The sequence below is a fragment of the Sinocyclocheilus anshuiensis genome, unplaced genomic scaffold (genome assembly GCF_001515605.1).
Source record: "Sinocyclocheilus anshuiensis isolate Anshui unplaced genomic scaffold, SAMN03320099.WGS_v1.1 scaffold860, whole genome shotgun sequence".
Classification (NCBI taxonomy): domain Eukaryota; kingdom Metazoa; phylum Chordata; class Actinopteri; order Cypriniformes; family Cyprinidae; genus Sinocyclocheilus; species Sinocyclocheilus anshuiensis.
Window position 1 is genome coordinate 585,134 of NW_015548288.1, and position 13,740 is coordinate 598,873.

A 13,740-nucleotide genomic window follows, 5' to 3' on the forward strand; every position below is an offset into this window, starting at 1 on the left:
AGTGTTTTCACTCTCCCACTCCAGCATGCCAGAGATCACACACACACACACACACACACACACACACCTTTACACAGGCCTACACACAGAAGAATGTGTCCCTGACCTCCGTCAGCAGATTTGTCTCAAACTCATTTGAGATACTGCATTAGAGGAAGTTCTGCGTCTCATAATCTACATTCAGCTCATTAACAGTCATCCAGATATATTCTCTATTTATCATTACATAGACAGGATCAGTGGAATTCATTTCCAAAATTTCACTCATTACATGGAAAACCTCCCTTAAGCAACCTGGTGTAAAATTGCCTTCCTCAAATACACCTGTGTTGGCTCATGGCTGGATCCTTGTGAAGATTGAACCAGACACATCAATATTAAAGTTTTATCAGTGTGTGCAGTCAATTTGATTATTAGTTATAATAAGGACATTGAATGTCCTTATAGTTTATGCAGGCACTCTGACTCTGATTGATCTGAAAACATAATTTCCATACAAAGTCCTTAGTGTCACCCTGCAATATAACATCAAGCGTAACAATGATCAACATAAGAATTCTCTCATCATTATCATCATTTCTGTTTCTCTGTCAAAAAAATATTTTAAAACTAAACACCACTGTAAATGACCTGTCAATCACCATTAACTGACTTTCTTCACATTATCTGATTCATTCTAGCTCAATCAGGAGGAAATGACTAATCAAAATTTCAGCCAGTGCAGACTACAATATATGCCCTTCATTATTTCCAAACCTCTCAAAATTACTTCCTGAAGGAGTTTTTTTTTAACATTATATAATTCAAAGGCTCACTATGGAATATTTTCTAATAAAATGATGATTAATTTCACACCTATTTTTTAAACATTCGTGTTGTACAAATGGATTCTGAAAAAAGGAAGTTTGATCAGTTCCACTCCAAAAAAAAAAGAAAAAAGAAAAAAGGATGACAGTAACTGAACGAAGTAAAATGAGAATATGCAAACACTTTGACAAAAACATGCTATAATTGACAGAGATGAATAATCCGAAAGACCTTGCACTATAAATAAAGAGTTTCCTTAATGGCTCTGTCTGTGATAAACAGCTGAATCATGATGAAACAGCATACAAAATTTGAACTGAATTGAGGTAAACATAATATTATACTAAACATTATGTACACAAATGATATAAGAGCTCATAACAAACCACCAACAATTGCCATGATGCAGTTCCCTGCTATAACCAGTTTTGCTCTCAAATGGAAAAGGTTTTGCTCACTCTTAAGCCAGTTTCATCCTTCCAGGGATATAAAACATGTCATTTTTGGTTCCATCTTTTCAGAGAAAATTTTTATTGCATCCAGATGCGGTTGCAAATGTATTTTAGAGAGATGTTGTTACCAGGACATGTTTATGATATGTGCTTCTGATCTCTAATAGAAGCATTGAGGGTTTGAAAGAGCAATCTGCGCACTCATCTCTCAAGAAAGTCATTTAAACCGGCTAACATTGAGAACAACAAATGTTCTTTTGACATTCAGGTCACAACTGCCACTTCCTTAGAGACAGGCCCAGTGTCGTCTTTCTCTGATGTTCTGCGTTATTGTCTCCAAAGAGGAAAGATTCTAAGCTGAAAAATTCTTCTGCTTTCCTGCGCTGTTGTTCTTTTCTACTTGTGCAGGACTGACTCAAGTTATCACAAACAGCACCAACATGGATTTTTAAGATAGCCACGTTCCTTTACCTTGCATTACTTGAGATTTTGAATGATATGACAAGCTAATGCCACCCACACGGCCAAGGCAGAAACATGTGCACTATGTCCTCAACCATCTAGTTTATGAATTTTGTATGGATATTTTGTCATCAGCTTCTGAGTCTGAAAGCCCCGCTTCTCTGAATGCATACAACATATTATTTTTTAACCATATTTTTCTTTATTGCAGAAATAGTCAGAGACGTAGTTCTATACTTCTATAATTTTCTGAATTCAGCAGAACATTGCACACTTAGTCTTTTTAGTTAAATTAGTGCATCATCCAGGTATTTGAAGTGTACTTCTTCTTCTTGGAATTTCCACACGACTCACACTATTTTACTACGAAATGGCATGCATAAGTATGCGAATTGGGACCTATAATTTATGCATGCACATGAGCACAAATGAGAGCGCTGTCAACACACTGCCAATGTGCGCTCCATTTAAACATATTGGACATGCTTTCTTGCATTTGTTTGGCTGTAACACTAAGGTCAGAGGCCGTATATTGAGCTGTCTCTGACATTATACCAGATGTGTTATTCAAGTAAACTGCCATAAACATAATAACTTATGTCGGGTATATATTACATAATTTTAGGCCCGATTTCCACTCATTGACAGTTGTCTGGAGATCAACAACAAAAGCCCGTAATTTAAGGCAAATCGGTGTTCAATCGGAGTGACAATCGCATAGTGTGAATTATCAAAGATGCGATATTTATAAATATTTAGCAGGCTCTGGACCTGTCTGCAGCTCAGAGTTTTACAGTGTGAAATGTGTTTTGACTGTAAATGACATCTACAATGACTTACTGTACAGCCAATGAGAGAGCAAGACACAGAGCGTTTGGGGAGGAGTTGTAGACTTTGTATCACTTCTTGCGCATGCATTTTGTAAACGAGACCAAGTTGGCGGGAATTCTAGTGAAAGGTTGTGTGTGATCCCCAGTCAATCTACTGTGTAATGTGAAAAACACATAGACTTCATGAAACCCAAAACAGTTGTGTACACACACACACTCTCTCTCTCTCTCTCTCTCTCACACACACACAAATATACACATATAAGAAAAGTATTGAAAAATATTTTGTATCAAATACAAGACAAGAGTCATTTTCTAATTTGTCCATGTCTGAGGTTATTAAAGACCAATATTACCTTCCTCTTTGCTCCCATAAAATCCTGGCTGTATAATGACAGAAAAGTGAAAATGTGTCATGTGCTCTGGGACACACCTCATGTCGCTGATTGCAAGTGTCAGGAAAGACTATATATATTTGATACCTTTAAAAATGTTCAAGGGCAGAGTTTAATTTTGCCTGTACTCTCTATGGCCAAAATACTAAATGTCCTAATGTAATATTAAAATAATCATCATGTTTCTCATATGCACAGGTAAAATAGGTCTGCATACAGAATAATCTTGTATAAAAAGGGTATAACATTTAGAAAAAATGAAAACAGACAAATAAAAAGAGATCAAATAGATCCTAACCATCCAAAAGCATCAGTGCCTGATTCATTCGTCACAAAATCTTATAATTCATAATTTAATTTGGTTACACAATTTTGGTGCAGACTATTGGAAATGTATTGATACCCATAGTACAATATAAACACTTTGATAGATGGATATCTGTTGTTTGCAGATTGTGAGAAGAAGCCCAGCCACAGAACTAGCAGATGAGGCTGGATTTTGATCGACTGCTGTGACAGAGCCATAATGAGTCCCAGCGGTCCTACTTCTGTCCTGAATAGCAGGTGAAAAACATCTCTAGGTCAGCTGAGCCACAGTGTACCAGCATCCCCTAAAATGTTGATATTTTAGAAGTTCAAACAGAAAGAGAGCGTAAGACAGGTCTGGAGTCTGAAAACACTGTAATGATCATGTTAGAGATTTGGAGCAGCTGCTCTGATGGATCTTTCATAGTTGAAAGTGACCTTTCTCCTCTGCCCCAGCAGTGAACCTTCTTATTGCTGTTATTAATGTAATGAAACAAGCCTCTCTGTCTTGTGCACACATACACCTTCCACTGCCAGAACACCTTTCTGCAGCATTTTTATTTGTATAGCACAGTATAGAGTGGACAGGGAGCAATGTGGGAGAGAAAAGAGGACTGAAAAGGACCAGCAGAACCAAAGGTGTCAGAATACACCAATGTGATAAAGCTCAGGTATCTGGCACGCTGGTGAGGTTGAGCCCCCTGTACTGGGCCTGGACCTAGGAATGGTATTGCTCTAATGAGGCTCCAGCACTTTAGTATCATGCTTTTAGGTGACCTGTGAGGAGGGTTTTTTCTCTGTGCCATAATCTCCGGTTGGCCAGAAACAGTGGCGTACTCAGGCCAGTGCTCACAATGCTCTGGGGCGCCTCTACAGCAGCCTGGAGTTGGACCATAGAGAGTCTGTGATCATTCATTCTGACAGACTGCAGCTGCTCTGAAAATGACGCACACAAAGTGTGATGGTACATGGTATAAAGAGCCAGCCTCATCATAACAGAGCTCAGCACTCTTTCTTTCTTTCTTTATGTATATATATATATATATATATATATATATATACAGGGGGGCAAAAAAGTATTTAGAGTAAAAATCCTACAATGTGATTTTCTGGATTTTTTTTTCTCATTTTGTCTCTCATAGTTGAGGTATACCTATGATGAAAATTACAGGCCTCTCTCATCTTTTTAAGTGGGAGAACTTGCACAATTGGTGGCTGACTAAATACTTTTTTTCCCCACTGTATATACACTGATTACTCGCTTAACTGTTGAGTATAAATGGAGGAACAAGGGTTCATTAAGGTGTTTTAAAGAAACATGTAAGCAAACACAACGGTTTGTTGAGCTGCAGCGTGTTTATGTCTCCCATGCACAGCCTGCCCTCTACAGAAGCTGGAGATCTCATTTAAACTTCAAACAATCAATCTTAGACTTTAATCAGCAGCTGGCACATCATTCACATATTAATTATATCCAGAATTCATTACCATGCACCTCTTTTAAACAATATAAAATGTCAGGCCTCAACAGATAGTATAGCTGTAAAACAGTCTTTGCTGTTGTTTTGAGCACTTCTCCTTTGCCGAGATAATCCATCCACCTCACAGGTGTGGCATATCAAGATGCTGATTAGACAGCATGATTATTGCACAGGTGTGCCTTAGGCTGGCCACAATAAAACTGTATTTTCTAACACTCACACACCTTTATTTAATCAGCACACGCCTCAGTTGCACCTTATGGTTCAGGTGCTGCAATGCATTAGAAGTGAAATAGTCTTTTTTTAGACATACAAGATGGAACGTCTAATTAGAACTACTATCACATAGAGCGGCAAAGGCAGAGAGAGAGAGAGAGAGAGAGAGAGAGAGAGGAGTGAAGACTCTGTGTGTGTTTCTCAATGTGAGGGAAACAAAAAGACACATTGCTGATGTGTGTCTTTATATGACGAGAGACTGTGTATGGGAAGACCATCTTTGTCAAATGGACAGCAAGAAGTGTGTGAAAATATTGTTTAAATGACAGACCACATTTATACATAGAGAAACAGCACTTCCAATTCAACCTGAAGATACATTTTTCATTTTCTGTGTGCAAAAAAGACAGAGCTCATACAGTCTATGCAGTACTTATTAAAGTCCATGTTTATTTTTTTCAGGAATGTACTAACTTCCACCAACGAAAAAATAAATGTAAGCCCAAACATTATTCAGAACAAAGAAAAGAAACATTTGTGTGCAACAATGTGAGGGGACAGATGTGAATGTGCGGCCTGATGATAGCTGAATAATTCTCCCAACAGAGACAATGCTCAGTCAGACACAAAAACAAATGCATGCACACTCACATAGTCACATATACTACACTTGAGCAAACACATCCACACACAAAGTCATAGCCGAGACACACAAAACATAGTAATGTTGGGGGTGTGGGTACACCTGGAACTGCTCAGAAGGGCACTGACATTCCTCACACAACAAAACATTCATATAATGAAGACATATAAGCTGTTGTTAACTGAAGAATTAGTGTCCTCCATTCCTTTTCTCTCCTCTCATCCAACTGTGAATGAGGGATGGGGAGGTGTGGTATCTATGCAATAATCCCCTTACTGTCCCTTTATGAGTGTCCATCAAAATGCTCCGTCTCATTTTAGGCTAGGCCAATCACCGGCCAGCTCCCTGACAGTCTGCTGGTTGTCTTATTGAAGGGGAGGAGTTCATTTTGTAATTGGCATATGGTATTTGCGTGCTAAGGAGAAGGCAAAAATGTCAGGATCATCCAGCTAATTACAAAGTAGAACAGGAACACTGGATACACGACCAGGGCTTTCCTATTGGCCGGTTGGCTGTCTGCAAGAAATGCTGTGGAGGCTGTAAATGAAAGACACGCATAGAAATATGAGCTCAGATCTCACTGAAACCCCCTAAAGACTGTGTGTACAAGAGAGACACAATGAGTGTCATGACAGAAAACCGAGTAATCTGACATCTGTGTTAATTGATGCTCCCTATGTAATTTATTGTTGATAAGACTGCTTGTAATTAAAATTTTAGCCAGCACTGCAGAATTATTATTATTTTTTGTTACTGTTAACTAAAACTAAACCATTACAAAATAATTTAAGGTAACTGAAATAAAGCTGAAATAATAGAAAATATAAATCTGCGATGAAAACTTAAAAACGGGAAATGTTGCCTTGGCAACTAGCTTAAGTAAATAAGTTTAATAAACTGACTAAAACTAAAAATAAATAAATGAATTAAAGCTATATATATATAAACAATACAAATGGCAAATGCACATAACACAATTAAACTAAAATTAAAAGGAAAACTGAAAACATTAAAATGAGAGCTAATTAAAAAAAATATTAACTAATATATACATAATACTAAAATAATACTGGTCACTACCAGGCTATTCTTTTAGGAATATTGTTATTGCACTTTTATTTATTTTGCACTGTGAGCCATTCAAATGTAAGTTGTATTTATTTTTTTCTATCATGCATATGAAGCGTTAAAATTAAAAACAAAAAAACATTAAATGAGTCTGCACTGCCTCCTGGTGGTGGCTGCACGCACTGCCTGAGGAGCTAGTCGGCCAATCAGGCTCATCTGGTGCACCAGCAGACAACATAAATGGATTCTAAACGTTTCTTCTAGAAACATCAATCCAGTTTATTTAAATAGAACAATCTCTGGGCCTTTAGTATTCTGGGATTGCTGAAACAGATAAACGATTTAGATTCTTACCAAACGTTGACCAGCAGAAGGAGGCGGTGACAACTATGAGACGGACAACAAAACTGACGCTGCTTAATGCTCCCAGAAGAACGATACGGCAAACTATCATGGCCACAGTCAGAGGAAGAATACAGTACCCCAACACACACAGACTCTGGAAAAATGATCTGTACAGACAAAAAGTGAAAAAGGAGTCAATGACATTGTTTCAGTAATGTGCTCAAACTCAGCTGTAATTATTATGCACTCTAAATTGTCTAGAAGAAGCTAATGAACAGTTTGCAAATTCAGTCAAACTCATGTTACTAACAAATGAACAAACAACCTTTACTGTGGTAATGAGCACTGGGGGAAGAGGGGTTTCACCAATTAGAAATAGAGACATCTCTTTATAAAGGTCAAAATCCTGCAGATGTTTTGCAGCACGAGGGTTACCATCTCTTTCTGTAATGTGAAATGTCTGAATGAAAGATGATTAAAAAAATTAAAAAAAACTGTAGGATGGAACTTGATTTTAAAAATAATATAAGACGGCTAATAAGTAAAAATCAAGTCTGACAATCTGAAATTTATCACAGTTAAAACTCTTTTTGTGAGACAAGATTTGCATATTAAGTGCCACAGTTTTAAGCATCAGATATCAATATCTTATTTAAAAAAATAATAATAATAATAATATATATATATATTTCTGTTTGTCCATGTCTTGAAATTTTGAACAAGCTGGGCATTAGGGGGGTCAAACATTTTTCTATTGTTCTCAAAAATGAAGGCATATTTAAATTATTGGTTATACTTTAAATATGATTTTATATGAACATTTATTAAAGTATTTAAGTGATAAAATCTATTTGTGAGCTGAATTGTGTTGGGAAGTCAGAACTTTCACTTACCGTATCAAAAACTGGTGAAATTTTGCAACCCTAAATTCCCAGTGTTGCAATTTTTTAATTATACCGGATACAACTTTTTCTAAACTAATTGGTTTTTATGACTAATGGCTTTCTAAAGGCATATTTAAGTGTGAAAAAAATGGAATATCAATGCTTGGGTCTCTGGGGCTAAAAGAAACAATTACTATCACCCCCACTCTGTTCCCTCAGTGGTCAGTGGCATAAAATGGTCAATTCTGCTGCACCTGCTTTCCCATTACACTGAAATAAAGCACTCTTTTCTACCTCTAGCAATGAAAACAACTTCCCATTGGTAGGTACAGCTGCTAAATCACAGGCAACCATTTGGTTCGGCTTAAGACACTTCTTTTTAATCAGGGTATCTGCAAGATTTTTAAGCTCAAATTTAAGACCTTTTCGGAACAGCAGAAATATAGCGGTTTCCTGGGTAATGGCAGAACACAAAGCAGCAGAATTTGAAACGTGCAGCACTCATGCAATGAAATCAAAGCCCTTTGAAGTTTAATCGTCACATTAAGCTGTATCGCAATTCCTGTCTTTCCATCCCCAAATTTAAGACCTCCTGAAATCATAATTAAGACTTTCTTGTACCATTTAAGACTTTTTATGGCCTTAAATTTGATGCAATCAAATTTAAGACTTTTTAAGGACCCGCGGAAACCCTGTTAATGTGCATATTCAGTTACCGACTAAATAAACTGACAACATGAAAACCAAATTAACTCAACACTTCCTCCAAAATGAAGATTTGAGGTGCTCACTTTTATGCAAGCAAATTAGTATAAATGAAAATCTGACTGTTTACTCACATTGTTCCTCCCAGGAGTTTGGAGTTAAGGGTTATGATTACAGAACCGAACCAGATGATGACAAAGACTTCTGCAAACTGTGGCCTGCCATCCTCCCCACTGTCGGCAGAACCACCCTGCAGCATTCTAGTATAGACAATATTATAAATATATTATATTTGCTGCATAGTGACAATAGTTCTGACTGGGACTGATCTGACAGCGTTAATACTCACAAGGCCAGAGTGACACAGAGGAGGAGAGGTCCCCATAAGTCCCCTAAAAAGAACACATACATGCTCTTTATTAGAACATTTAGCATTTTTAATAATAGGTGATAATATATAGTCCACATTTTTTATGGAATCTGCGATTGATAATGTGTCATCAGCGACTGATGAAATGTAAATGATAGACTCACAGTCTTTGAGTAGTGCAGAACTTTTCTTGGGGTACAACACATGGACAAACTTCTGCCCAACGGCTCTCAGATCCCTCAGCTGAGACCCACAAACAGAGCAAAGAGATAGTAAGAAACGCTGCTTAAACTCAGACAGAAGTACTGTTAAATGTGCAATCCAGTGTTATTTTAGTATTATTATATACTATTATGATATTTATTAATAGGTTGAATTAGCCTTTTCATATTTAGTTTTCATTTTAGTTTATTTTAAGTTTTAGTATTTGTTGTGTGCTTTTGTCATTTCTTTAAAATATTTCTTTTATTTCAGTTTTAGTGATTTTAGTACTTCAACTTAAACATATTTATTTCAGTTAGTTGCCAAGACAACATTTCTAATTTTCATGTACGCATTTCATCTAATATTTAGATTTTTTATTTCAGCTTTATTTCAATAACTTTGACTAGTTTAGTTTCATTGAACAATAACAACACTGGTGCACTCAGAATCTGTTCCCTCATTATAAATATCCACACTAAACATTTGAACAAATGTGCATTATCTCTTCATTTTTGCCAATATATCGATCACTCCCCTGTAACAAAAGTTTTCACTTACAATAGTGTCTTTGACAGGCTCATCCAGTGTTGAGAAATCATCGTCAGGGTTCTGTGAGCCCACCGGGACAGATATATCTCCCTCCACTGGAATGTCCTCCGAGATTGAGATGTCAGACAAACCCGCAAACTGTGACATGAAGAATGACTGTGTAAATCATTTATGGCAAATCCAGAGACCCAGAACACTTTGCATGCCGTTCACATTCATCTATGCCAGTGATTCTAAAAATGTGGTCCACTGGTCTGTGGACTGTGTTGATTGTCTTCTTAAACAAGGTAAATAAATATAATTATGATTAACTAAAAGCGCTAACATTGAATTAACTCAATATTAACATTAACGTCATTTGTAATAGTGTTTCTGTTTTCTTCACAATAAGAGACAGTTACTATAGCAACTGAACAGTCAGCTCATTTAGCTGAAGAGGCAGGCAAACAAGAATAAAACAACAGGCAAGCAAATTACTGAATGGTGAAAGTGAGACTGTTTCAGGTTATATACTGATGATAATTTGTACACTATTTTAAACTTTGTCCTGAAAAAGGATACCTAAACAGGCGAGACAGAAGTGTTCCTGACTGTTCCTCATGCTCTCTCTGCCCGGTGTCGTTAAAAATGTGCCTGCTGTTTGTCACACTGAGACTTTAAGGTTTTAAATGATATAACGTATATCAGGGAGGAGCCCAAAGTTTATCAATCACTGAGATATATGTAGACAAAATCACATTTTCACAAATATTCATAAAGGGATAGCAAGGTTAACTTTTTAACTCTTCGAAACATACTGACATGCACCGAAACGTCATATCAAGCCTATATTACAACATAACCTGAATCTAGTGGATATATAAGGAATATAAAAATGTAAACATATCTCTGTCGCGATTATTCCTATCGTTAAATTAACAAATAACTAACATTTTAGACTGGGGCGACTCTCATAATTAAAATGTCTGCACTAACACAGCGAATAAATAAACACTTAAAGGGGTCATATGATGCGATTTCAAGTTTTCCTTTCTCTTTGGAGTGTTACAAGCTGATTGTGCATAGATAAGATCCCTGAAGTTGCAAAGACTAAAGTCTCAAAACCAAAGAGATATTCTTTATCAAAGTTAAGACTCTGCCACGCCCCCCTAAAACGGCTTGTTCTAACACGCCCCCACATATCTACCTCACTATGTGGAAATATTTGCATAGGGAGAGAGAGAGAATGATTTTCCACTGTCACTGTTTACATAGTTTGGTAAGACTGCGCGATAAAACGCGTAACTTACTCCTGTTTTCCACTAGAAAACAGCAAATCTGTCAATACGGACATTTGGGAGATGTTTTAAACACTCTTTTAAGGTAGTAAATGTTCTTTAGAGCTGAGAATCTGCGTTTACATGTATTACAGAGCTTTACTGACGCATTTACAAATTCTCCAGCTTCCATTCAGGATCGGTAACCATACAGACAAAAACAAAAACTCCATGAAAAAGCTGACAACGTGTTTTAAAGATGTTTAAGCGTTTAAAAGCATGTTTTGTCCCTTACCAAAGGCTTGCTAGACTCCTCCACTTCCGCCATCTTCACGGATACGGGTACGTCATCGGACGTATGACGTCAAAAACGCCAACATGCCACTGAGCGGATAATAATAATAATAATAATAATAATAATAATAATAATAATGATAAAATAAAAAATATAATAATGACAATAATAATAAAAAAATATAATAATAATAATAATTATTATTATTATCATCAGTATTATTATTGATATTATTATCATAAATTCTAACTAAACGAAATTTTTGTATTAGTTACTCTGAAATAGCCTCTCAGCTCTTGAATTTATAAATTCGGCTCAGTCATTGTTATATTTGATTAATAATGTGTCAGTTGTAAAGTTCACATATTTTATTAGTAGTTAAATGGACACGTTAAAGGTTGTAAATGTCCTTAACGTACACTATGCCCTATGTTTTAGCTCAGGGGTGTCAAACTCAATTCCTGGAGGGCCGGAGCCCTGCAGAGTTTTGTTCCAACTTCCAACCCTGCTCCAACACACATACCATGTCGTTTTCACATAAGCCTGAAGGATTTGATTAGTTGGATCAGGTGTGTTTAATTAGGGTTGAATCTAAACTCTGCAGGGCTCCGGCCCTCCAGGAATTGAGTTTGACACACCTGTTTTAGCTGCTCAGAGCCTAGAAATCATATTATCACAATGAAACATGCATTCAAATCTATAAGAGCGTCGGCCTCTTTAAGGGTCGGAGTCATTGTGGGTTTAGAAATACAAAATGCGGGTAGAATGAGAACTAGCTTGACTCTGAGGTATGAGGCTTAGTGGCCCGGATGTTGTCAATAATTGGGCAAGCACGGTGTATCTACATAATAATTATTTTATTTAAACTATTAACTGTATATTCCAACGCATTGGCTATTTAAATGTCCCACTTTCACTGTTTCGGGTCCAATGTTTTTGTCTAGATCACTGTTGACGTGCCACGTTAGCGGCATGTCACGTTAAAAGTGTTACTTTTCAAAGCGCTGCTCAGGATAAACCAATCATAGTCGTTTATGATTGCTGAATATCATCATCCTTTATTAACAATTTAATATAATTTCTAGGCGCACGTTTCCATTTGTATTTGAGGTACCAACAGTTTCAAATAATAGATTTAAACGGTTATACTTTCCAGTCTATATATTGAGTGCAGTGAAACGAAATGCACCCTTACATTTCAATGCAACTCCATGGAGAATTTCCTTTTGTGAACCCTCAAGCGCCCCCAGAGGAAGGAAACGGTACGTCCCATAAAAACAACATTCCCTAGCTACTAACTAGTGACATTTTGCCGCCCAATGATGTGGGTGTACTCAGTATGTAGCCCTGCCCGCATTTGTCAGTCCCCTCCGCTCCCAAAACAAGGAAAAGTATTGATATACAAATACTTTCTTTATCAGCACTTTTAAATTTTACTTTGCCACTCGAATTGCTCGACTGAATTAGCAATACCGCGTGCACACGGAGACAGTCACTACTGGAGCGCTGGATTATAACGTTAGTTGTTTTATTTACAACTGCATCTCATCCAGTATGTCAAAAATGGGGAACTTTATCGAAGCCTATTAATCGAAATCCACTTGATTAATACCGCCGAGTGATCAAAAGGCACGTTTGTCGTGGTTTGCGTACTTGACTGACAACAAAAGGCCGGTTCTCTTCATTGATCGGTCCGAGGGTGAGAATGGGGCATCCTCCACTAGAGTTCAGCGATTGTTACTCCGACAGTCCGGATTTCAGAGAGAGATTGAAATGCTACGAAAACGAGCTGGAAAAAACCAACAAGTTCCTAAAGGATGTCATTAAGGACGGGAACAATGTGATCAACGCGATTAAAGGTAAACTGGTGTTTTACAGCAGTCGTGCTGGTCTTCTCTGCGGGAGGTGGATGGAGGTCTCCGCCTTTGCACACCCGAGAAGACGATTAAAGACATGCAATAAAGAAGTGCATAATTGTGTTTTAATGCAAGAAATATATTTAGTTACACTCGTAAGGCTTTTTGCATGTGGTTTCACTTGCGGGTCCCTGGTCAGTTTTAAAGGAGATTATGAGAAAGGGGAGGGAGTGATCTGGCAGATGGTGAGCAGCTCTGGGAAGCTCCCCCTCTCAGAGATGCTGGCAAGCACTTTTAGGACACTGTTGATTTATTTATAGCAGGCACCTTCCATTTTCCAAATTAGTAAATGGAATTGGACTGGAAAGTTTAGAGATGGTGTGAAAGTGTCAACCAGATGATTAAAAGCGGAGGAGAGCCAGTAGTCATATGAACTCGGATATTATAACTATCAGCCTTTCTCACTATTCACTATCCTTCCTCTTCTGTTGTTTGGCTTATATCTGAATCAGAATCAGAAGAGCTTTATTACCAAGTATGTTTACACACACAAGGAATTTGACTTGACGACAGGAGCTTCCAGTGTAGAAGAAAGTACAAACATAGTGCAGACATA

General features: G+C 37.2%; 2 protein-coding genes across 2 annotated transcripts in view; one reads left to right on the forward strand and one right to left on the reverse strand.

The window, feature by feature from the left end:
- Positions 1-5,131: 5,131 nt before the first annotated feature.
- LOC107655918 (protein YIPF6-like) lies at positions 5,132-11,347 on the reverse strand. Its single transcript, XM_016443542.1, has 7 exons — positions 11,269-11,347; positions 9,727-9,855; positions 9,129-9,207; positions 8,944-8,986; positions 8,729-8,854; positions 7,015-7,172; positions 5,132-6,129 (listed from the first exon to the last, which is right to left on the reverse strand). Exons 1-7 carry the CDS (start codon positions 11,299-11,301, stop codon positions 6,008-6,010), a joined length of 690 nt encoding a protein of 229 aa, XP_016299028.1. The 5' UTR covers positions 11,302-11,347; the 3' UTR covers positions 5,132-6,007.
- A 1,208-nt stretch (positions 11,348-12,555) lies between these two features.
- The window catches only part of LOC107655920 (oligophrenin-1-like), a 36,409-nt gene continuing 35,224 nt past the window's right edge, over positions 12,556-13,740 (forward strand). The window contains exon 1 of the mRNA XM_016443543.1: positions 12,556-13,127. Coding sequence (XP_016299029.1) covers positions 12,974-13,127 — 154 coding nt within the window. The 5' untranslated portion in view covers positions 12,556-12,973. The remainder of the gene's footprint in view (positions 13,128-13,740) is intronic.